General features: G+C 42.2%; 2 protein-coding genes across 2 annotated transcripts in view; one reads left to right on the top strand and one right to left on the bottom strand.

Annotated features, from left to right (window-relative positions):
• Positions 1-25,746, bottom strand: part of LOC122783091 (HEAT repeat-containing protein 5A-like) — a 29,170-nt gene extending 3,424 nt beyond the window's left edge. Inside the window, exons 1-21 of the mRNA XM_044047739.1 lie at positions 25,543-25,746; positions 24,950-25,151; positions 24,357-24,568; positions 24,035-24,143; positions 23,758-23,907; positions 23,521-23,692; positions 22,327-22,487; positions 21,990-22,239; positions 21,706-21,861; positions 21,354-21,604; positions 21,037-21,148; positions 20,797-20,949; positions 19,984-20,083; positions 19,796-19,902; positions 19,535-19,704; positions 19,295-19,461; positions 18,570-18,675; positions 18,268-18,482; positions 18,033-18,192; positions 16,027-16,224; positions 76-85 (exon numbers count right to left, since the gene is read on the bottom strand). Coding sequence (XP_043903674.1) covers positions 76-85; positions 16,027-16,224; positions 18,033-18,192; positions 18,268-18,482; positions 18,570-18,675; positions 19,295-19,461; positions 19,535-19,704; positions 19,796-19,902; positions 19,984-20,083; positions 20,797-20,949; positions 21,037-21,148; positions 21,354-21,604; positions 21,706-21,861; positions 21,990-22,239; positions 22,327-22,487; positions 23,521-23,692; positions 23,758-23,907; positions 24,035-24,143; positions 24,357-24,568; positions 24,950-25,075 — 3,085 coding nt within the window. The 5' untranslated portion in view covers positions 25,076-25,151; positions 25,543-25,746. The remainder of the gene's footprint in view (positions 1-75; positions 86-16,026; positions 16,225-18,032; positions 18,193-18,267; positions 18,483-18,569; positions 18,676-19,294; positions 19,462-19,534; positions 19,705-19,795; positions 19,903-19,983; positions 20,084-20,796; positions 20,950-21,036; positions 21,149-21,353; positions 21,605-21,705; positions 21,862-21,989; positions 22,240-22,326; positions 22,488-23,520; positions 23,693-23,757; positions 23,908-24,034; positions 24,144-24,356; positions 24,569-24,949; positions 25,152-25,542) is intronic.
• On the top strand, positions 7,396-11,696 carry LOC122783128 (sodium-coupled neutral amino acid transporter 3-like). Its single transcript, XM_044047771.1, has 6 exons — positions 7,396-7,564; positions 7,855-7,955; positions 8,611-8,735; positions 8,822-8,966; positions 9,642-9,745; positions 10,613-11,696. The coding sequence occupies exons 2-6, from the start codon at positions 7,871-7,873 to the stop codon at positions 10,715-10,717; spliced, it is 564 nt and encodes a 187-aa protein (XP_043903706.1). The 5' UTR covers positions 7,396-7,564; positions 7,855-7,870; the 3' UTR covers positions 10,718-11,696.

The raw sequence follows: 25,746 nt of genomic DNA, 5'->3' as shown, positions 1-25,746 counted from the left end.
TTAAACACTCAAGTGACAAAACAAGACATTTGAACTTAGTGATGGAGGCAGCAGTGGATCAACACCTCCTGTGTGTGTGTGTGTGCTTAAATCCATGATTTTCTCTATGGGCTTTGGTGTGGGAGAGTGAGTGCTTTACAAACATCACAGACAAAATCCTCGTGTCTCTGCTGGCAGCCATTTTGTCACTGAGAGCAGACTGAGTGTCACTGAACGACACCTAAAATAAAATCCCTTAAACATCCCCTTAAAACTCGACTGATCAGGAGTGAAACAAAGATTCATGCAGCAGCAAGAATGACTGAATGAATGAATCGTTTTCCACTCGGTGACCTTGAGAGGTGAAGCGGCTGTGATGGAGCAGCTCGCGTCTCACACTGGACTCAGTTGGGGGACGAGGGCAGGACGGAGTGGTGGTCATGAGGCGAAGGGTTAGACAAAGAGACTCCGAGTCCAGCACCTGAAACCCATTAATCGTCTCCCGCAGCGCCGGCGTCAGTGCGAGCAGCAGAGTGGAAACAGAGGACACAGCGAGGAAGCATCTGAGGTCCAAGAGCATTACAGCGAGCGGTGCCAACACCGGGGACACAGCGCCAACTATCTGTCAGTGCCACGTAAAGACGGCGACACAGTCTGAGCTCTTACTTTCAGTCTGAACGGGACAGTCAAGAAAAGGTTGTCAGTTTGTTCTTGTTCTTGTTGACAAACACAAAGACAAGGTCACATTTGTCTGCATAACTGGATTTAACCTTTCATAATGGATTCATCTTGATTCCTTTCTCTATCAATCATTTAATTCATTATTCATAAGTGTTTGTTTGGTCCATAAAGTGTTCGAAAATGTTAGATAATACATTTAGTTTTGCCCCAAAACCTGGAAATGATGATGTTCTCAAATGTTGTGTTTTGTCCACAAACCAAAAATTCTACAGTTTGAATGATTTCTCTGTCATACGGAGCAAAGAATGTATATATTTGCAAATATATTCATATAATTAGTGAACCTTTAGCTTTAATACTAACATTAACCATTTATGACAACTAAGGCAACTGGAAAACGCAGTAAAAGTCACTCTTGGTGACAAATTCACAAAGAGTTCTAACCAATTTTGTCTTTGTCCAATATGTTTTTAACGCATTGTAGTTGATAATTTTGGTTTTTCATCTGATTACATTACAGACATGATAAAAACTCAGATGTGAGAGTTTAAGAGACTGATATTTCCCCGGCGTGGACGTGGTGGAGACCAAAAACTGAGCTAAACGTGAAATAATCATGGGTTTGACTCATCAGATTAACACAAACATGAATTTAAATGAACAATACTTCTGCTCAGTGTTCTACGGAGAGTGTTAACGGTCAATTATATGCAAATGTGAGTCCGTAGTAATTGGATGCTAATGCTAATGTAAGCCTTATTCATTTCGTTTGAGCTCATATACATTGTCTTTACAGCTTTGTATGTTTTAAAACAGCCAAAACAACAATAAGTGAGTAAGTAAATAATTCCAACTTATGATATTTGATCGAGTAAATCAACACAAACTTGAATTGAAATTAATAATACTGAGAGTGTTACCAGTTAATTAAATGCAAATGTAAGTCAGTGGTAATTGGATGTTAATGCTAATGTAATTTCTTTAGCTATGTACACAGTGTTTACAGCTTTGTTCAACTCTAATGGTCAAAATAATGATGTAAAATCTCTTTTTAGAATACACAAGCAAAAAGGACAATAATAACACAACATGATGCAGTAGAGTACACAAGTTGTTTTCCCTCTGCTTGTACTCTTAATGCTAAGCTAGGCTAACTGCATGCTAATCATTCCTGTTCTGAGGCAACTGGAACAAGTGTACGTCAGCTTTAGGTGAAGTTTTCACCAATTTTATAGTCGTCTGTTACGTTTTAAAAGAAATTCTCGCCGATATTTTGAGTTTTCCAGCCCATGAAACATTTGACTAACCATCTGCTCAGCGGCAAACGGCGACAAAAGTTTCAGATGTGAGAGTTTAAGAGAGTCGGAGTATCCCTGAGACCAAAAAACTGTGTTTGATTCATCTGATCAACAAAGAAATGACTCTACATGAATAATACCACGCAGAGAGTCTTAACTGCTAATTTAATGCTAATTTAAGTCGGTGGTAATTGGATGCTAATGCTAATGTAAGACTTATTTAATTTGTTCGAGTTTTATATGCAGTTTTTTTAGCTTTTTACGTTTTTTAAATGACCAAAACAATGATGTTAAATCAATCTACTTCCCTTTTAGGTAAAAATATAAGCAAAAAAATACATCTGGATGATCTAGTTCTACTTTATGACAACTGAGGCAACTGGAGCAAGTAGAAAATTGTCTCGGAGACAAATCCACGCAGCGTTTTCATCACTTTCGTCTTTGTCTGTTATGTTTTAAATGCCTTTTAGTCTGAAGAGCTGGAGGAGACCAAAATAGAGCAAAAGGTGAAAGAATATTAGATTTAACTCAGAACATAAAATATTAATAACACAAGTTATATGTGTCTGCAGACAGTAGAAGTAGAAGTAGTTCACTTAATGCTAAGTTTTATCTATGTACATTTGTGTTTATCGCTTTCTTTAGTGCCAAAAACAATAACGTCAATAAATAAATTTTTTAGGTGAGAATATACAAACAAACCAAACTAGGACAACATAATATCATTAGGGCTGCAATAATGAATTAATTTATTGATAATAAATCAATTACTAAACTGTTTTTATTTTTTTTATTATTATTTTTTTAACTTTCATGTGCATAATTTTGGTTTGCGGACAAAACGAGAGGTTTGGGAAACACAAATCAACGTTTTCTGGACCAGGCGGCTAATTAGTTAACGTAGAGAATAACTGACAGATTAACAGATTAGGGAAATAATCATGAGCTGCAGTCGTACATGTGACAGTACAGTAATTAGGTGTATTCCTGTATCATTACACTTGTGTGTGGGCTTATTATTTCATTATGTGATGGATGGAGGCTGCAGGCTCTATTAGCGGCAGCTGATGAACACATTAATACAGAAATGAAGCCGCAACAGAGACAAATTGCAGCTGCTTCAGTTAAAAAATGATTCCTGAGATGTTGCCGCTCATTAAGAGTCATTCACACACACAAACAGACACTGCAGCAGATGCACTGCAGCAGTGGGGGGTCTGAACGCCCTGGCTCAAGGGCACCTTGACTGTAGTTAATGAAGGCGGAACAGGTAAGTGGTTGAGTCAAGGTTAAGACGACACCCGGGCATTTAAAACCCAATTTCCTTAATGTGAATTTGTCCCGTGGTCAGTTTTTCTATTAAAAAAGTAAACGTTGTATTTAAGTGATCGGTGTTTGACCTTGTTTTACCACTTAACTGAGATGAGTCAGAGCAGAGAAGTCACTTTAACATCAGAGAAGAAAAGGAAGCCGAGATTATTTTAAACTAAATTGATCGTCAACAATTTTAGCCAATAATTAAAAAAAGCTTTAATATGTACAATCGCACAAATTATGCGTCAACATCTAAAACCTTTATTTACTTATATCATCAGTTTCTGTTTTAAAGATTCTGTTAAACTGAAATAAAAACAATTCATGATTCAAAACCTTTATATTTAAATTGTATTTTCTTGTATGAAGGACCTAAACCTTTGTGAAATTACACATACATTGACATTTTTTAACCATCTGAAGGTATTTTATAAATAAGCAGGTATTTTGTAGGTAGGTATGTACTTTATTAACACTAAAGGAAATTCATGGTATCATGTGGTAACAGCTGTGAACAGCTAAGATGACCCTGCTGCACCTCCCACTTCAATAAAGAACGATATGTAAATCACACAGCGATGCAGGTGCATGTCTCACCCACTCACTGTGAACTGTGTTCACCGCAGATTTATCTGCTTTATGTGATAAAGCTGAATGCTGCGTTGACGACTGTGGAATAAATAAATCCTTCAAACATTAGAAGAAGAGGACGTGCTGTTGTCTGACTGTGTGTTTAAAGCTATTGTTGTCCTGTCACCTGACGTACACGTCAATCATCAGGCTGGACCACGAGGGACGCCGGTGGACGAGCGTGTGATGTTTTGACAGATACGTCGCGAGTCAACCATTCACTCAGTCATGCTATCATTACTGTAAATATTTAATTATTACAAAGAATCTGTTCAAATCATAATCTCAACCTCTTCCACTCAATGCTGCCCTCTAGTGAATGCATTCTTTTTCACATTTGAGTCATGTTTTCCAGAGAGAACTTTGCAAACGGATGAATTACATTTCTTTACATCTATCTATAGTATGTACTGCTCACCAACCATGCTCAAGAGGAATAAAAACTGAAGCTTTCTACCTTCAGGGACTAAATAGGTAAGTAGGTATTTTATAGATAGGTAAGTAGGTATTTTATAGATAGGTAAGTAGTATTTTGCAGAGGTAAGTAGATATTTTATAGATAGGTAAGTAGGTATTTTGCAGATAGGTAAGTAGATATTTTATAGATAGGTAAGTAGATATTTTATAGATAGGTAAGTAGATATTTTATAGATAGGTAAGTAGATATTTTGCAGATAGGTAAGTATATATTTTATAGATAGGTAAGTAGATATTTTGCAGATAGGTAAGTAGATATTTTGCAGATAGGTAAGTATATATTTTATAGATAGGTAAGTAGATATTTTGCAGATAGGTAAGTAGATATTTTAAGATAGGTAAGTAGATATTTTGCAGATAATTAAGTAGATATTTTATAGATAGGTAAGTAGATATTTTATAGATAGGTAAGTAGATATTTTGCAGATAGGTAAGTATATATTTTATAGATAGGTAAGTAGATATTTTGCAGATAGGTAAGTAGATATTTTGTAGATAAGTATGTTTTTAAGAATAAAATGAGCAAAATGATGTAAAAATGACCATTTGAGTCATTCAATCAATTCCCTCTGATATCACAAAATCATATTGCAATTGCAATTCCTGTAAATATAATCACAATTAGATATTTGTTCGCAATTGTTCAACAACCAATGAACAAATATTGAATTAGTTCATTCATAAAAACATGATGTCATTGGGTCCAGATTGAAACCAAAGAGAAGTCGTGAGCAGGACTGGAGATTTGAAAACAACACAAACACAAACATTCCCACACTGTTACCTCATCAGCTGGCTGCGCAGATTTGGGACGAACAATGACGTTCTTATTGAGGCTGATTAAATTAGTGTGGTGGAGGGGTGAGGTCAGTGGTGGAGGGGTGAGGGCAGTGGCTGCCAGCATGGGGGAGGATCAACAGGGAGGGAAGACAAAAGAATTCCTGGTGCCATTCCTGTGAGGCCGACGTAGTCATTCCAGCGCAGGCGTCTGTGGCTCTGCGTGCAGACAAAGGCGTGGACCGTCAGTGGGTCCAGCCCACCAGGGGGCTCTATACTCAACCACGGACACGCTCGTTACCTCTAAAGACTTCTGTCCGTGGACAAGGGAGTCGGAAAAAGAAAGAAGGAAAGACGGGACCAAAGAGGCAGAGGAAGGAATAATGGAGAGTTTTGTTTGACTGGAAACAGTCAATGAACACTGAAGCAACAGTAATCAATATTTCTATAAATAAACAATGAATCAGCCGACTGTGCGAAGTTAAAGGAGGTGTTCATGAAGACAAAACCATGATGAACGCGGCAGCTTTCTAACTTCTTGTTTCAGATTCACTGGATGAAACCGTCTTCATCTGGAAATAATCAGGGGGTTTCTAGAAAAAAATGATTCTGTTCTGATCTGTTATTATGGGAAAACTCTCACTTTAAGCGACACCACATGTAGTGTAAATAACCAATACAAGAAAAGTAAGAGGGCAGAGCGCCCACTGGTACCCAGTTTAGAAAATACCTCATCAATTCCAGCAACAGGAAAATGAGTCAAACTGCCCTCAAAGAATACTAAATTACAACAAATGACCCCAAAGATGACTAAAATTAGTAGAAATTACCCCAAAGATGATTAAAATAACAAGATATTTCCCCAAAGATCACTAAAATTAGTTAAATTGACCCCAAAGATGACTAAAATTAGTTAAATTGACCCCAAAGATGATTAAAATAACAAGAAATTACCCCAAAGATGACTAAAATTAGTTAAATTGACCCCAAGATGATTAAAATAACAAAGAAATTACTTTAAAGATGACTAAAATTAGTTAAATTGACCCCAAAGATGACTAAAAATAATAACAATTACCCCAAAGGCGACTAAAATTCATTAAATTATTTAAAAGATATTCTAAAAATTAGTTAAATTGACCCCAAAGGTGATTAAAATAACAAAGAAATTGACCCCAAAGATGACTAAAATTAGTAGAAATTAACCCAAAGATGACTAAAATGAGTTAAATTGACCCCAAAGATGACTAAAATTAGTAGAAATTAACCCAAAGATGACTAAAATGAGTTAAATTGACCCCAAAGATGACTAAAATTAGTAGAAATTACCCCAAGATACCTAAAATTAGTTAAATTGTTAAAAAGTCAAATTGAACCTGATCCAAGTGTAGTTGTCTGATAGCTGGGGGTATGAAAGATGACCTAATTGTTGAACTGAGGGTAGAAGCCTGAACTCAGATGCCAGGATGAGATCATGATCACTGTGTGGCTTTTATTAACCACCTGATCTCCGCAGGTTGAACACAGATCTCTATGCCCGACCTCACTGATCACGTCTGTGCATTGACTTTCTACGTAAAGCGGCAAATTCACGCTGCGTCCGGAGTGAACGCAGCATCAGGAAAAACCCAGATAACCTCTGGTGACAGGAGAGAAAAGGAGCAATTAGACAACGAGAGGAAGAACCGCAGACGCCTGAGTTATTTAACAGCCTGCTGAATATAAACATGAACTTTAGATGAAGACAAACACTGATAAACATCCAGACACAGACATGCCGACACACACGCGACCGTCAACACTAACACACAACAGCTGTCCCTTTTTGAGAGGGACCACAATGGAGGAGCTCTGTGGGTGAGGATGGGGGAGGGAGGGGGACACACACACACAGCACCTGCCTCTGCTCCCTCACCCACAGGACACGACTGAGATGAAGGCGAGGAGGAGGAGGATGAAGGCAAGCGTGCCTCCAGTCAGCAGTCGTCTATTCACCTCATTCAGCTGCCTCATTTGCATAGTGTTTGACTTGCTGCTTCTAATTTGGGCGCCTTCCCCTTTGAAGGCAGATGTACGTAAACAATGTCTGTTTTCATCTCAGAGAGGATTAGAAGATGACGGATTCTGGGTCATTAACCCCCGCAGGACCAGCGACTAACAAAGGCACAAAAAAACTCCCAAAAGTCCCAAAAGTGGACATGTCATGATGATAACAGAGGGTTTAAGCACTCACAAACAATTAGCTCTGTGTGACGTGTCTGAGGAAGTGAAGGCGCAGTAAAGCACACGCTGGAGTATCTATGGTGATTTGTTGGGATTCATTTTCAGACGGCCTACACCATCCCCATCCTGGCGTTCGCCTTTGTGTGCCACCCCGAGGTCCTGCCCATCTACACAGAGCTGCGCAAGTATGTTCCTGATGGGACAGTAACAGTTAGAGTCTTGTTTTGTGCTCATCAAAAGTCACGTGCACTTGCTTTGACGTTATTTTCAGTTTCAGCGCAGCATGAAGTAGTTTGGAATTTTACCGTCCTGCTTTGAACGACAGCTGCTTGTTTCCCGCCTGAGAATGATTTCTTTTTATGAATATTTAATATTTGTAAAGTTCATTCTTGCAACAATAACTACATGTTGTGTTTATGTCATAATGTGTGTGTGTGTGTGTGTTGCATTACACGGCAACATCTTCTTATTTCAGTCCCACCAAGAAAAAGATGCAGCATGTGTCCAACATCTCCATCGCAGTCATGTACGTCATGTACTTCCTGGCTGCACTTTTTGGATACCTAACGTTCTATGGTGAGAATGTAACGTCTTCTATCTGTCTGTCTGTCTAATCCTAATCTAATCCAGTCATTTCTGTTGTTTTCATAACAGCATATAAATCAGAATCAGTACAGTCTGTCATGGCAAGAGATTTTATGGTGCAGTGTCACCCTCTAGTGGTCGTACTCGTGTATTACTGATGAACTATTTTGATAATGATTTGTGAATATTTTCCTGGTTTCTCTGTTCAATAACTTAAGTTAACTAATTACAATACTACAATTATGTGCTTTATAAATAAATACTAAGGACTTATTTTCAGCAGATTAATCAATTACAGAAAACCTTTGTTTGTTGCAGCTCTGCTGGTTTCATGATGTACGAATATTTTTCTTTCACTGAATAACCCTTTAACACTTCAGCCTCAGAGTGTAATGTCTGACTTTTTGCTTATTTTAATCATAAAAAGGCCAGAAAATGTCCTTTAACTAAAATGAAAGCACTCATTTGTTTCCAGAATAACTTTAAATATCTGGCATTTAAACAACAAACACAAATGTGTCGATGTTAAACGGATCATTTTCTACTCAGTCTAATGTCTTGCAACTCATTTCTTCTATTTTCATGTTCCAAGTTCTCATTTTTGAAATGATTAACGTGATGAATGTGATTTGTGTTTCTCCTCCAGGTGAAGTGGAGGCGGAGCTGCTTCACACCTACAGCCGCATCGATCCGTACGACACGCTGATCCTGTGCGTGCGCGTGGCCGTGCTCACCGCCGTCACACTCACTGTGCCCATCGTGCTCTTCCCCGTACGTGGGAATCTTCCGTTCACGTAAATCATCAGGTAAAATACAGCGAAACAGTTTCATGATCATTGTTTTCCTTTTATGAAAAGGTACGGAGAGCAATTCAGCAGATGTTGTTCCCCAACAAGACGTTCTACTGGCCTCGCCACATCGCCATCGCCGCCGTTCTGCTCACCTTCATCAACCTGCTCGTCATCTTTGCTCCGAACATCCTGGGCATCTTTGGGATCATCGGTACGTTTGACCGACGCTGAACCAAAGCAACTGAGAACAACTCTTAATGTACCGGGAACTGTTTGTGTCCTCCCGAAGACGCGTCACGTTATTTTTCTGCATGTTTTTCAAATTTAAAGTTGTATTTTATTCTATGGAGCAGTGATAGCTCAGTGACAGCTTATGTAGTTAAAGAGCTATGATTTAGTTTTGAATCCCTCTCATAATGAACTCTCTGCAACCACAAGGTCTACTTGAATACTTTGGGTGTTCACTTTCAGGATGAGAGTCTTTGGAATGATGCAGATGAAACTCTGCACTTCTGTCTCATCAAAGTCCAACGTGTGAACGTCGTCTATGTCGTGTAAACAAATGCAACAAACTAAAGTAATAAATACAGGTATATAATACTAGAATATATAGAGTAATATAAAGTTTAATATAATACATTTATTATATAATAATATAATCAATAATAATACTTGTTTAATTACAGTTTTGACCAGTCGGTCATTGGAAGACATGTGACTTCTCTGTCCCAGTCCGTCCCTGACCATGAATAATACATTATAACACATACGTGAAGCTGCTTCCCACATAAAACAGCACATTTAAAAGGTGTAACATCATTTATTTACATTTCTGGAGCGTTTTGCATGAATATTTCTTCTTCTTTTGTTTCTTCTCTCTCTCCAGGTGCCACGTCTGCCCCGTGTCTCATCTTCATTTTCCCCGCCGTCTTCTACATCCGTATTGTTCCCAAAGAAGAGGAGCCGATGCGCTCGGTGCCCAAAATTCTGGTGAGAAACACAACGTGAAAGTCAGTGTGCTGTGTTCAGCTGAGGTCAGCGCTTTTAAAATGCAGCATCAATGTGTGGTTGATGAGTGAAAGGCTGACATAGATGCACTTATCTATGCATTTATTTAACAACTGCAAAGTGATCTTTTTGGTAGTGGTACGGGAGAGTGTTAGGGCCAAAAATTAAAAAAGAAAAAAGAAATAAAACATGCATGAACTCTGAGATTAAAGTCATAATTCTGACTTTAATCTCAGAGTTCATGCATGTTTTATTTGTTTTACTTTCTTCCAAAAAATCTTTTAATTTTCATCTCACGTCTGAAGAAACAAATCAAAATCACTTCATCTGACACAAAAAAATGATAATTAAAATGATAATTTTAGATCTACTTTCTTCAGTTTCTTCAGCCCTAATCTAAGATCAAAACTTTTAACCCTTTAACACCGAGCGTATCACAGACGACACGATTTGAGTCGCCGTAGTTTCTTTGTGCTGTCGGAAAAATTCCTATGGATTCTGAAAGCTGAGACGTTGCATGATGAAGCCAACGTGTGGTTATTCACTCGCGCTGTTGCAGGAAACGAGAGAATAAGCGTCTTTGTCACCACAGAGGAGAGAGTTGGACAGTTTCTGCACATTTGAAACAAAAACCCAAACAAATGTGAAATGAAATGTTCAAATTTAGCACACAAAATGTGTTTTCTTCTTTAGAATTGTTAATACACTATTTTAACATGCATTCAAATGATAAGTAACTGCCAGATATTAATATTATTAAAATATTAAAGCACTTAGTTACAGGGTTAAATGATGTGTTCATGTATTGTGCAGAATATGTGTAAACATAAGTCTCCCTGTTGCTTGCAGGCTGCCTGTTTTGCAGGGATAGGCTTCCTGTTCATGATCATGAGTCTGAGCTTCATCATTATTGACTGGACGTCGGGCAGCAGTAAAGCCAGCAGCGGTCACTAGACTCTTCAGGTTTTGTATTGTTGATTTAGACCTGTGTGTTGTAATGTTACTGGTTTTGATTTCTTTGGTTTTTGCTGTTGTTGGATAATGTTTGACGTTAAAGACGCCCCCGTGTGTTCCATCAGAGATTATTGGCCTTAGAGGAGGAGGAGGAGGAGGAGGAGGAGGAGTCTCACTCTAATGATATCACATTTTACTGCACATCCTGTCAGACAATGCACATGCACGTCAGCAGACTTTTCTTGAAAGTGAATTAACTGCATAAAGATTGATGTCGACACTTGGAGGCCGCGCCTTGTGAGGTGGATATAACAACACAATTATTACACTGTAGGACGCTGCTGCTGCTGCTGCTGCTGCTGCTGCTGCTGCTGCTGCTGCTGCTGCTGCTGCTGCTGCTGCTGCTGTCTTTATACACCTGCCCTACTTTTATGATCCTTAATCCATAAACTGCTACTTCTCAGATTAGATTACACAACCTGAAGCTCCTCCCTTAGAAAGGTATTGAATGAAATCTATTTTATGATAGATAATGATCTCATATTTGTATTATTATTATGAATCACTATAGTTTTGCAACTCAGAGGAAAAGTGATAGAAACAGCTTTTGCACAGATTGGTCGATTTTATTTAAAGAAATGTAAACGTAAGTTCGACACGTGTCATGTCTCCTTCACTTTGAATGGAGCAGTGTCAGGTGTTTCCACCAGCACGCCTCGCCTCGCCTCGCCTCGCCTCGCCTCGCCTCGCCTCGCCTCGCCTCGCCTCGCCTCAGTGATTTTGCTTTTCCATTAGCGATAGTTCCTGCTCTGGAGAGGTTCCACTGCCGGTCACTGATCACTGGTCAGAGAGCGTCGCCACTGGAAGAGGCACAAGAATCCAAGCCAACAATTCTGTGGAATTGTAGATCATTTAAAAAGACTTCAAAATCCTAAAAACGTGGGTTAATCTCCAACATTTAGCAAATGAAATGTCTAAAATCTCATCATTTAACAGTCTGTGCTCCGGTCATGCACAAAGCACAAAGTACTGAACAAATGTTTTTGAATGAACTGATTCTAATGATTCAGTTACACTGAAAAAGTCACTAGTCCCTCGTTTGTGTGTGTCACGTATAAAACAAAGTCGCGGCAGTTTCATGACTCCGCCCACGTTTCATGCAGCAGAGGATGAAAAAGCCCAAATGGAGTTCTCACACGAGGTCGTTTTCCTCCGTCGTGAGTCATGACACCTGTTGACGACTGTTCCTTTAACGTGTGCAGCTGCTGCTTATTTTAAAGTCTCACCTCCATCAGCGCACGGTGCAGAGCCACTGACTGAACGTGCTGCAGTCTTTTTACCATGAGCACATTTATCACTGCATTTCTCCACAATAGGATTCTAGATGGATATTTTCTATTAAATATAAACTACTCTACTGGATTAAAAACGTCCGTGCACAGAATGAGATGAGATGAGTTCTCTTCACATCACCATGACAACGGAGGAAGCCTCGCTGGAGTTTTATTGTTCATCTGTAACAAACAAGGTTAAAAAGGCATTGAAGTCATAAATCTAAAATAATTCATTAGTATTAAAAGTCGTGTCAGTGTTAACACATAGACAGATGAGGACAGCGGAACCAATATTAGATCATTCTAACTTTTTACTGGAGCCAAGAGTCATGTTTTATGTTAAATAAACACTTGGGCAAAGTTGTCATCATATTAATGTGTTTTGAGCAGCTTTGTCGTTTATGTGACCGCGCTGTCACAGGAAGAGACGTCTGACGCAAGAATCAAAGCCGAACAGTCGGTGAACTGATTCTAATGATTCAGTCACACTGAAAACAACTGCTTTACAAGTCACTAGTCACTCGTTGTGTGGTGATGACTCCGCCCACGTTGAGTTGGTACTATTATGTAGTGGAAAACCAACCTAAACCATGCCGAGGCGAGGTGAGGCGAGCTGGGACCACAGGTGGAAAAGGGGCTTCAGTTTAGCTGCAGGTAATCAGAGAGAGGGAACCAAAACAACAACAACAACAACAACAACAACAACAACAACAACAACAACAACAGGGTTTGGTGTGTGTAAATATCTCTGCCTCCAGCACAAGCTTGATTCCTAACAGAGGCGACGACCCCCAACATCACTGTCTCTCTGTCTCACTGTCTCACTGTCTCCTCTGTCTCTGTCTCTGCTCTCTGTCCCACTGTCTCACTGTCTCTCATCTCTTGTCTCACTGTCTCCTGTTCCTCCTGTCTCTCTGTCTCCACTGTCTCTGTCTCTCTGTCTCACTGTCTCACCTGTCCTCTGCCTCACTGTCTCACTGTCTCTCTGTCTCACTGTTCTCCTTCTACTGTCTACGTCTCTCTGTCTCTACTGTCTCTGTCTCACTGTCTCACTGTTCCCCTCTGTCTCACTGTCTCTGTCTCTGTCTCACTGTCTCACTGTCTCTCTGTCTCACTGTCTCTCTGTCCACTGTCTCACTGTCTCACTGTCTCACTGTCTCTCTGTCTCACTGTCTCACTGTCTCTCTTCACATTCCCGCTGGTTAGATGAAGCACTTTTTCTGTTGTCTTCAAAGCACAACTTCTCATCATAGACCGTCAATCATTTAAAAGAACAAAGAAGTGTCCTCACATTTTGCTCAATGGTGTTTTAAGTGTGTGTGAATAAAATCTTTGAATACATGAATAATCAATCAAATGTAGATGACTGTATCGATGGTATAATGAATATTGATGTCTTCTCCTCCAAACGTTACTTGAATTAATGCTTTACTGAGCTTCTCCTGTGAGACGCTGCCATTATTAACTTCCTCCTCTGGCCTGTTTTTGTAGATAAAGAGACGTTTTCTAAGTGTCTGTATTTGACCTCTATTACCCACTCTCTCCACATATATATATATATCTAAATATATATCTATATATATATAGATATATGTAGATATACACATAAATAAATATGCAGTTGTGTTGTCAGATCTGGACGTATGACCAGTATAATTATAATTCAAGAGTATTTGTCTCGCACCGTTGATATTTTATCACCTTGTTGTTTTAATGTTTTTTTGACTCTGATTCAGTGATGAAATGATGCAAGAAGTGGAACCTGTTTGTTTTTATTTTCATTGATTATATTCGTGTGTAGATGAGGTTCATTTCTGACATAAACCTACTAACTGGGAGTTGTTAGTGAGCCGGTGCACTTTCATTTTTCATGTTTTAAAGGTAAAAAAATCCGTATTTCAGTGAGTGCCGTGTGTATAATAAGTGTTGTCCTGTCAATTTGTTACACGACAAACCTCTTTTAAATCGATCTGTATTTGATTGTTTCCCCCGTTGATGTATCCGTATGCAGAGGGGAAACCACTGGGACCTGAATAGATAAGTGTGTGTGTGTGTGTGTGTGTGTGTGTGTGTGTGTCGTTTATATTAATCCTGGAAGAATAACAAAGGATGCACCGTGTTAGTGGTTAATCTGAGGACCGTGTAGTATTATTATTATGATCATTATTAATAATAAATATTAGACTAAACCACAAATATTGACACTTGGCCAGCATTTATAAATAATGTACATAAATGTATACCCTTTATATTCGATATGCATATCTAGTTTGTATAATGTAAATAGTTATTAAGGTTTAAGTCTAATGGAAAAATATAAATGTAATCATTTTTCAAAGTGCTTTTAAACAGTTTTTCTTTTTTTTTTGTCCTTCGATCCACGTCTATTTTCTTGTATCTTGATATATTTTAATATGTCCCCGGCAATTATTGTACTGTACACAATGTTGCAATAAAGATAATGAGGAAACAGAGCGGCGGTGTTAGTGTTTCTGTTCGTGCAAATGGCAGAAGGGTTGGAAATTTCAGGGGTGTCCAAACTACGGCCTGCAGACCAATCACGGCCCTCGGTTAGATGTCGTACGGCCCGCAGCTTCGGCTTTATAATGTATTATTTATGGCCAGGGACGGACTTGGACATTTGGACTAAGAAACCATGTTATGTGGAAAGAAAGGCCATTTTTTTAGATTTGTGACATTTCCATTTAAAAAGAATAATCGTGACAATGAAAATTACATTTTTATAAAACAGTGCATTTGTAAGTAAATATAACTGTTAATAAAAGGGGACCATTGAAAGTCTTCACATTACCAAACATCTAAATCAATAGGGACGTTTCACACTATGTACATATTATATCAGTCTTTAATTGTTCCATGTCTGACGTACTGTGTACACATTTAAGGAAATGCACGCACACACACACACACGCACACACACACACACACAGACACACACACACACACACACACAGACAGACAGACAATTGTTGTATTACAGAAGAAAGCCACAAGAAACAATACAGGGATCGAACAAATACAGTATTCAAAAAATGTCTTTTATATTGACATTCACATTCAATTCAACAAATATGTTCAACCTACTCTAGCTTTATTTTGGTTTCTTGGTAAGAAAATAAAGTATTACTTTTAGGTACTTTATAGAAGACTGGTCGTAATGCTATGCATCATATTATGTGAGACTGTGCACACCTGGCATTTGTTCTTAACTTTAAACCTTTGTTTTTTAAGTTCCTTAAGCTTTTCTGTACCTTTTATTTGTATTTATCTATTCTCTATCTTGTTCTTGTGTTTTTGATTTGAACGTTTATTCGAACACAGAGACATAATCTTTCTTCTTTTCTTTTGTATGTATGAAGAAAATAGTGTATCATGCACTGACACACAGTAAAAGAACATTTTATTTCTTCACTCCTTTTCATTCTTTTTTTTGTTTTGTTATTTTCGTTAATTGTTTTATATGTTAAAGTAATTCATTAAATTAATGAAATAAACTTAACGTAACCTGGGTTAGGGTTGTTTTTGCATTGTCCCTGAAAAAGTAAAAAACATGAACGCGTTGACTGTAAACAATATTACAATCTGACTAATGAGGCAAATAGGCTGTTTGTCAGCAATAAAAGACATCAGCAATACACCTTTATTGTAATTTGTAGACATTTCACTAGTTAGTTTAGTTTCACGGAAGTAAATACTGTGTCTTTTTAATAATAAATGACCTTGTTATCTCACTTTACCACATTTAAAAAGGATGAAACGCACTACAAAAGGAGTTCAGTTATGCTTCAGTCCACCAGGTGGCACTATAGAGCTGTGGGAGAAGAGGACGTGCTTCACTATAGTGACCAAGGAGGACTGTCTCCCTGCCACAGGTGTCTGATCACTGTCTCACTGCCACAGGTGTCTGATGGCTGTCTCACTGCCACAGGTGTCTGATCACTGTCTCACTGCCACTGTGTTACCCTGTAGGTCAGGACCCAGACATGTGATCAGTGTGTACAGACAGCGTCCCAGGCTGTAGTGGACCTCAGGGTGAGTGGGCGGAGCCGATAGCAGCAGTCGCAGCACCAGAGTGAAAGACGGCTCTGCGTGGACATGGTACAGGCCGCCGGACAGGTCCACCACCAGAGACAGACTGTGGAGAGACCAGGCCTAACAGGAGGACACAGGAGGACAGCTGGTCTAAGTCTGAGACTGGACTTGGTTCTTGGTAAACAGTTATGGCTGTCATCCTCCTTTACCAGCTTTGAGCTCAGTCTGTTTGAGCTGTGACTTCTTGGATGATAATATGGTCAAATATGACCGGGTCCTTATTGTTGGAGATTGTAATATTCATGTGTGTTGCCCTGAAAACTCTTTATAAACATCACTGACTCTTTTAGTCTGGTGCAGTCTGTACTTGGTCCCACATATGAACGTGGTGTCACACACTGGGTCTCTTTTTATCTTATGGTCTGCCTGTTCTTAACCTGGAGGTCTGTGAGCTTCACTCCACTCCACTGGATTCATCTGAAAATTCTTTTATTTGCTATTAAAGCCTTGAATGACCTTGCCCCACTGTACCTCTGAGCTGCTGCACCCCTACATGGTCAGCTGACAGTGCCTAAAGCATGGCTTAAAGGGGACATATTATGCAAAATCAACTTTTTAATCATTTTAATATATATTCGGGACTCTGGAGGCCCTACCAGTCGCTAAAGTGTGGAACAAGAATACTCAGTCATGTTTTCGTGTAAGTATAGGCCATTAAACACGCAATGTTGAATTCTCTGCACTTATGACGGCAGCATGCGCATTTCACAGTGAATGTTACCGCCCCACCAGTAAGTTTACTTGGAGAGCTCCACCTTGTCCCTGCAAGAGTGCAGGCGAGGGAGGAAGAGCGCTATTATGTCAACGCGGAGGGACAAGTGTGCTGTTGGTGGCTGCACAGTGGAGCACAGTGTTTTACAGAGGATTTTATATATGAAGCTAATGTGTGTTCGCACCACTTCACATCAGTATTTAGTCAGCGACGTACAAACACACACATTGTTAAGAAAAGGTCACATAGAGGTCATAACTGACCATTCTGACACGTCCTAATTAAACATATTTGTTCAGTACGTCCTCCATGACCGGAGCACACACTCAGTCTGATACAGTCACATACAGCAGCTGTTTATTCAGCTTGCCGCTGACGATCAGCGGTGGCGAGTAGCATACTGACAGCAGCTAGCTGCCTAAACTGTCGCTGTATGTGTGAGTGCCGTCACAGGAACAGACCTCCGACACATGGATACTTAGGGACAGCACCGCTGATCGCCAGCTCGCCGGAGCACTGGAGCTGGTCAGCGGTGGCGTGGTCTCCGGTCTGATACAGTAACATACAGCGGCAGTTTATTCAGCTCGCCGTGTGCCAAGTGTTTTTAACTGATTTACAGTTGGACAGTGTTCGGCTCCATCCTTATGTAGGACGTCTCTTCCTGTGACGCACGCTGCCATGTTGATATTGTCAGAGAACTAGTGGAAGGAGGGGGAGAGGAATAGAGCTGTGTCTCATTTGCATATAAAGGGACCGTGCACAAAACCGAGCATTCTGAAAGGGGCGGGTTTAGCAGGGTTATTGAACTGCTATGATGCTTCATCCTTATGGTATTTTGACCAAAGTATGTCACTGACATGTTCATTAGGACATCAGGGAACTATTTTAATGGGGGAAATAGGGTATAATATGTCCACTTTAAGCTCAGAGGGGACCGAGCATTTGCCATTGCAGCACCAAAGCTGGCACCAGAGACAGGCTTCCTCTCTGTCTCATTTCAAAACTCACCTCTTTTCTTTGGCTTTTAACACCGCGTAGAGTATTGATTTGATGTGTTTTTATGTGATTGTATTTGTTTTATGTGTACACATGCATATTTTTGTTTGTTTAAACTCATGCTACATAAATAAAGTGGACTGGATTGAAGGAAGCGTACCTGGACTTCAGGTGAGGTGCTGTCCTGGCTCAGTGTGAACAGGACTCCGAGGGACGTGGACAGATGTTGAGGAGAGCTGATCCGTCCAGTGTAACGGTGCAGCGTCCCCAGAGCCAGAGCGTAGCCGCAGCGAGACGCCGCGTCCCGAGACGTCTTCAGCCTGGACACAGTCCACAGAACATTTAAGACACTGAGACTGACTCATCTGTGGCTGACTCACCTGTCGCTGACTCACCTGTCGAAGCAGAGCAGAGAGATGGAGACGGTGAAGCCGGGGTCTCTGACCACCTGCACCAGCCGGGCCAGACCTTCAGCAGCCAGGCAGCGCAGCAGAGGACTGACGCTCTCCAGCGCCCCCGTCAGGAGGGACAGCGCCGGGGCACGGATGTCCTCTGGCCCCAGGCTGCTCTGAGTGCTGCTCTGAGTGCTGCTCTGAGTGCTGCCCTGGAGCTGAGGACCAGAACTTCAGTTACTCTACTGCCCCAACATGACTGTGAGTCTAGCCCTGTATGCTAGTGCTAAGCTAACTGTTAGTACCTTGAGCAGACTGCAGAGGGCAGCACAGACATGAGTCTGGACTGTCTGCTGCCGCTGACCCTTCAGTTTGTTCACTGTGTCCACAAACTGCTCCAGTATCTTCACTCTGGGGGGGACAGAGAGAGAGAGAGAGAGAGAGACGCAGAGAGAGAGAGAGAGAGAGAGAGACAGAGAGAGAGAGAGAGAGAGAGAGACAGAGACAGAGAGAGAGACAGAGAGAGCTTTATTAAACCTGATGTAAATAAAGTCACTGTGAAAATAAAAACATCTACGTCACATGATCACGTCTTTACAGGTATAAACAAGTTAAATTGAATACTTTTTAAGAACTTTTAATAGCACTTATAAATGAAATTTAAGACCAAAGGACGATGGAAATACAAATACATACACAGTAATATTTCCAAGTAAACGCAGTGATGTCAGTATGGTAAAATAACAAATAACGGTTGAGTCATTGCACACGCGGCCATGCTCTCTCTGCCTCTGTGAGTGCTTTTGAAAGGGGAGGGGCTCACAACAGCACCCGCTGCTCGTCGAGTACAATAACTCAACGAGTTTCACGTCAGTCGACCGCAAAAGTCTCCAATAACAACAGAAAAAGTTCCCACTCACTCACTCACTCATCAGTTTGTGTCTCACAGTGAGATAAAGACGTGATCATGTGACGCAGACGTCGCAGACTGACACTCAGTGACTTTCAGCACAGACAGGTGACCTCTGACCTCTGAGCAGAGATGATATGAGGGTAAATGGCGCCAAAGAGACGGACAGCGGTGGCGGTCAGAGTGACGGGAGGTGGGAGGGGCGCAGCGGGAGTGCCGCCACTCCTGTCACACAGACTGAAAGGGTCGTTGTCCAGAGAAGCTCCGCCCACACTGCTGCCGTAGAGCTGAGGAGCAAACACGGGTGTCACTGTGTGTGTATGCGTGTGTGTGTGTGTACAGGTTCATCTCCAGCATCACCTGTTCCTCCAGGTATCTGTGGTCAGTGTCCAGGAGGGCGGGGCCAACCAGCGGCAGGTCGTCATGGTGACAGAGAGGGGGCAGCAGTGTGAGGTCTGAACACGGCTGGTTCAGGTTCTCCTGACCCGACAGATCAGACACCAGCTGGTTCATGACCACACCAACGCTCTCTGCAGGAGGAGGAGGAGATCAATAACCTGATCAGTCATTCATCAAGTGATCAACACAGAGGAGGAGTCAGGAGAGGAGGTGTGGTGTTACCTTGGTAAGTGTGTGTTGGCAGCAGAGTGAGCAGCTCATAGACTCTGAGTCTGTAGATGATTGAACAGCTTCTGACTGAACTGTGAGACCTGAGGAGAGCAGGTAACCTGGACACACACACACTCAGTGTTTCTTTATGTTGCAGAACTGTCCCTTTAATGTTGCTGAATGACATCATCTGTTATTACCTGGTGAGGAGCGACACAGCACAGCACACAGGTGTGAGCAGACGAGCCGTGATGTCATCAGTGACCAGATCTCTGCAGTGAAGCAGCAGGTTCTTCATCGCTGTTCACACATGCACACGCACACCTTGATATTTAAATCACAATAGGAGATGAATCCACTGATTCTAATGGTTCAATTTCACTGCTTTACAAGTCACTCCTTTGTGTTTGTGTGTTCAGTGATGTGATGACTCCGCCCACATGGAGGAGGAGCTATGAAGGCATGGAAAACAACGTGACTGAAACTAAACTGAGTCAAGTCAAAAGTGTGTGATGTAAAAGAGACATAAGAGTGTTCGATTAGAGCACAGTGAAGCGGCAGCAGACACAACAACAGCAGCAGACACAGCAGCAGCAGACACAACAACAGCAGCAGACACAGCAGCAGCAGCACAACAGCAGCAGACACAACAACAGCAGCAGACACAGCAGCAGCAGCAGACACAGCAGCAGACACAGCAGCAGACACAACAACAGCAGCAGACACAACAAGCAGACACAACAACAGCAGCAGACACAGCAGCAGCAGCAGCAGCAGACACAGCAGCAGACACAACAGCAGCAGCAGACACAACAACAGCAGCAGACACAATAACAGCAGCAGCAGCAGCAGACACAGCAGCAGCAGCAGCAGCAGCAGACACAGCAGCAGCAGCAGACACAACAACAGCAGACACAGCAGCAGCAGCAGCAGCAGCAGCAGCAGCAGCAGCAGCAGCAGCAGACACAACAACAGCAGCAGACACAGCAGCAGCAGACACAGCAGACACTGACCGCACAGCGCTCCTGCTCGTCCCTCCAGAGTGACCTGCCACGTGAAGAAATCTCCTCGCTGCAGCTCCATCTCCTGTTCCCTCAGTGAGGCAGGAAACACACAGCGCCACAGGAGGAGGAGGCGGGGGAGGTGATGCCCGACCACAGCAGGGCCTGGGGACACAGACACACACAGTCACAGACACACAGACACACAGACACACACGCGCGCGCGCGCACACACACAGGGTGAAGTTTTACCCAGAGTGACGAGGGCGGAGACGAGCATCCACCCGGCCTGAGTCCTCTGCACTGACATACGACTGCTGTGAGAGGCGGAGCGGAGCAGCTGCTCAGCCAGAGCCAGAACCACCTGCACACAGTTACACGCACACAACATGGACACGTGTCTACATGTGAGGTGGAGACACAGCAGACACACAAGCAAACATGACTTTCAAAGATGTCTTTATCTCACTGTTATCTATGGGCTTTGGTGCGGGAAAGTGAGTGGTTTATGACATCTGCGTCACACGTCTTTATCAGACTGTGAAGTTTAAAAACTGCCCCTGGCTCACCTTGCCCTTGGTGTGTGGTATTCCCAGAGGGCAGTGCTGCACAGAGGCCACCAGGGCAGCGATGGCGGCTGCGTAGCCGACCACGGCCTCAGGCGACGACTTCAGCGCCACCAGCCGCTCGGAGCAGAGGTCCAGCAGCGGGGAACACTGGGACGGCATCGCCGTGACAACGCAGCGCAGGCACCAGGCGGCAGCGAGCCGAGCAGAGGAGGCGGGGTGAAGGAGGGCGGAGGTCACTGTGTCCAGAAGGGCTGAGTACACACACACACACAATGATGATCTCTGTGGGTTAACAAGTCAATAAAATAATAAAGTGTGTGTGTGTGTGTGTGTGTGTGTGTGTGTCACACACCTGTGCTGCTGTCAGTCAGGAGGGGTGTGGCCATGGAGCCCAGTCCCTGAACGAGTCTTCCGAGCTCCAGGAGACAGCAGACGAGGACATGTTGACTGGCTGAGACATCCGAGGACGACACTCTGGTCTCCATGTTCCCATCAGTCATTGCTGCATCTGCACGCACGCACACGCATGCACACACAAATAAATATACAACATTTTCTATTTTCTTCTCATTGGTTGTTTTTCCGTTTCCTCTGAACTTTAACCCCGACATTCCCCGCCGTCGCCGCACCACTCACCGATGGCTCGGTTCTGCGTTGCCACGGCGGCACACAGCTGTGTGACGGCATTGATCTGAGCCTTCTCTCCCAGCAGGGAACCCAACGTGCTCCTCAAGGCGAAGGAGACACAGTGGCGGGTCACCGTGGCGTCGCCCGGCGTCTGCGTGGCTCTGCTGTGAGACGCCAGCTCCATCAGCAGAGACAGAAAGGCGGGGAAGTTCAACTCCAGCCACGAGCTTCCCAGGGCAGAGACGAGGACGACGCAGGCCTGGGGACGAGGAAGAAGAGGAGGAGGTGGAGGAGGTGAGTGTGTGGTCATACAGACCTGCTCCTCTCAAGACAAATGACCGCTCACCTGAGTGACACCGATGCGAACTTCCTTCCCGACGGAGCTCGTCCCCTTCAGCATGTCTCCACTGACTCGGAGGAAACCCGCCCCGCCACGCAGGAAGCCCGCTGTCAACAAATCCATCACCTCCTCCAGGGAACTTCGACCCCGCCCACCCTGTCTGGGGCCTGCTGGGTAAAAAGGTGAGATAAAAATAAATTAAATAATAATAATAATAATAATACTAATCTTTATCTTTAGTTGTACTAGTTATTCCTACAAAATAAAACACATGTTTTGATGTCATCTTTAGTAGTACTCGTTATTCCTACAAAATAAGACACATGATTTGATGTCATCTTTAGTTGTACTAGTTATTCCTACAAAATAAAACACGTTTTGATGTCATCTTTAGTTGTACTAGTTATTCCTACAAAATAAAACACATGTTTTGATGTCATCTTTAGTTGTACTGGTTATTCCTACAAAATAAGACACATGATTTGATGTCATCTTTATTGTTAGTTATTCACAAAATAAAACACATGTTCTTGACTATTCACAAAATAAGACACATGTTTTGATGTCATCTTTAGTTGTACTAATATTCCTACAAAAATAAAACACATGTTTTGATGTCATCTTTAGTTGTTCGCTATTCCTACAAAATAAGACACATGTTTTGATGTCATCTTTAGTTGTACTAGTTATTCCTACAAAATAAAACACATGTTTTGATGTCATCTTTAGTTGTACTCGTATTCCTACAAAATAAGACACATGATTTGATGTCATCTTTAGTTGTACTAGTTATTCCTACAAAATAAGACGTGTTTTGATGTCATCTTTCGTTGTACTAGTTCTTCCTACAAAATAAGACACATGTTTTGATGTCATCTTTAGTTGTACTCGTATTCCTACAAAATAAGACACATGTTTTGATGTCATCTTTAGTTGTACTCGTTATTCCTACAAAATAAGACATATGTTTTGATGTCATCTTTCGTTGTACTCAAGTATTCCTACAAAATAAGACACATGTTTTGATGTCATCTTAGTTCCTACAAAATAAGACACATGTTTTGATGTCATCTTTAGTTGTACTCGTTATTCCTACAAAATAAGACACATGTTTTGATGTCATCTTTAGTTGTACTCGTTATTCCTACAAAATAAGACACATGTTTTGATATCATCTTTAGTTGTACTAGTTAAGTTCACCGGCAGGCTGACGCGGCTCCATGGCGGCAGCCAACAGCGTTCCCAGCAGTTTGGCGACTGAAACTCTGACGTTGTAGTTGGAGCCCTCGAAGGCCCTGAAGCAGAGCGTGGCCACGTTGTCCAGCTCGCTGGTCCACAGGAACGCCGCCTCCCGCTGCAGCTCCAGCAAACACTGAGAAGATGCACATGTTAACGTCATCAGCATTGTTTACACACAGGAATCAAACGTGACGTCACCTTGCTGGCGGCGCAGCGCACGGCCATGGAGCGGTCCGCCAAACAGGTTCTTGCTGCTTTGTAGACGTCGCGGTGACACGGTGCGGCGCTGGCGCCCAAACCGCGCAGCATCTTCTCCAGACTCAACATCATCTCATATCGGCCCTGAGACTGACGGAGACAAAACACACAGCAGCTCCTGAGTTAAATCACTTTGGTGAAAGTGGCGTATGACAATGACACATTCAAGATTTACTACTGCATCTATTAATATTATTCAGCTATTAATAAAACAAACCTCAGCGCTCTTCATCGCCTTCAGCAGGACAGTCAGAGTTTCTCTGAAGGAGCCAACGAGCACCCGACCAAGCTGCTCATAAAGAGAACCAAGACACGCTACAGCTGCTCTGAAACACACACACACACACACACGTTCACAGAGAGGAACTAACCTTAACCTAAACCAGCTCTTAACCCTCAAATCAAAGGACCACACAAAATAAAAGTAATATTACATCAGAAGATAGAAAAAGAGACGATATTATTGTCCAGCCGTCACGTGACAGACGAGTCATGTGACCTGGTCGTTGATGAGCAGCAGTGTCTGTCACGTGACTTACAGTCGTGTGGGCAGGGCCGACGGAGAGTCGTCTCTGCAGCGGAGGACGTCATTGCACCTGTCCACCAAAAGGCTGGAGGACATGGGGTCTCCCAGGCTGTAGAGCAGGGACAGACAGTGGGCCAGCAGCCAGCGGGTGGGCGGCCCCGGCGAGCCAATCAGAACGCTCGACAGCTGGTCGACCAGACGCTGCTGGTTCTGTTTGATGTCCACCTGAAGTCACATGATACACAGTATCACTGTTTCATCACTTTCTTATACTAAAGGTCCAGTTTGTAAAATGTGTCAATATTTTACAATGTTTCACATTCAAATGTTAATACTTGTATTATTTATTCATTTATTTATCTAATAAGTGGATGAACTTTAGTTTTTCATCAATTACTTAAAAAATGACATGCAATCCTTAACCTTCACCAAGACATAAGTCCTCACTTTGACCGAAATAAAAGTCTTCACCTTCAACAAAATAAAAGTCCTTACTTTCACCAAAATAAAAGCCCTCACTTTTGAAATAATGCTGGGCAATAAAAATATTCTAATAAAACAAAATACACATTTTCTATATTATGGATTATATGTGGTCATACTCACGCGGTCAGTGGCCGGCAGCAGCTTCTTCAGGTGCTTCAGCCACTCAAAGATAAACTCCGCCCTCTGGTGTTCAGACAGCTGAGTGTACGTCTCCTCGTTCAGCAGGAGGCTGTGAGCTCGCTCCATCCTGACACTCTTCTTCTTCTTCTTCTTCTTCTTTCAGTGAGGACGACGTTGTCTGTCGTCCAACATGTTCTAAACTCTAAAAACAACAAAGACCACAGTCTTTAACTCTGGAAAACAAGAGTCTCTGAAACCACAAATACTGTTTTACAAATGTCATGTGGGACATGTGTCGCCGGACCTGTCCCCACAATAAATGTCCTCACTTTCCCCAAAATAGACACACAGCTAACAGGCGAAGAGACACAGAGCTAACAGGCTAAGAGACACATAGCTAACAGGCTAAGAGAGACAGCGCTAACAGGCTAAAAGACACAGGGCTAACAGGTATAAGAGACACAGAGGTTACAGGCTAATGACGTAGAGCTAACAGAAGAAGCTTACAACTTTTAAAACCACACGCACACACACACACATACTAACGGCTAGCTCCGGTGGCTAACCCGGTTAATTATCAAAAGTTCACTCACATAAAATCTTAGAACATTAACTCGTTCATGTTCAGTGTTCACGCGTTCATCCCCGAGGGAAAGTGTCGCTGTTAAGAGAAGTTCGGTGACTGTTGACGCTATAAAAGTGTCCGAACTTCACGAACCGAACCGAGCAGAAAGTCGGCGGAACACATTCGTCATATCCGGTCAAAAACAATTTCAAAGTAAAATCTCACCGGTATG

The sequence above is a fragment of the Solea senegalensis genome, linkage group LG16 (assembly GCF_019176455.1).
Source record: "Solea senegalensis isolate Sse05_10M linkage group LG16, IFAPA_SoseM_1, whole genome shotgun sequence".
Classification (NCBI taxonomy): Eukaryota; Metazoa; Chordata; class Actinopteri; order Pleuronectiformes; family Soleidae; genus Solea; species Solea senegalensis.
Note: the sequence above shows the minus strand (reverse complement) of the source record. Positions and strands in the feature narration are given on the sequence as shown.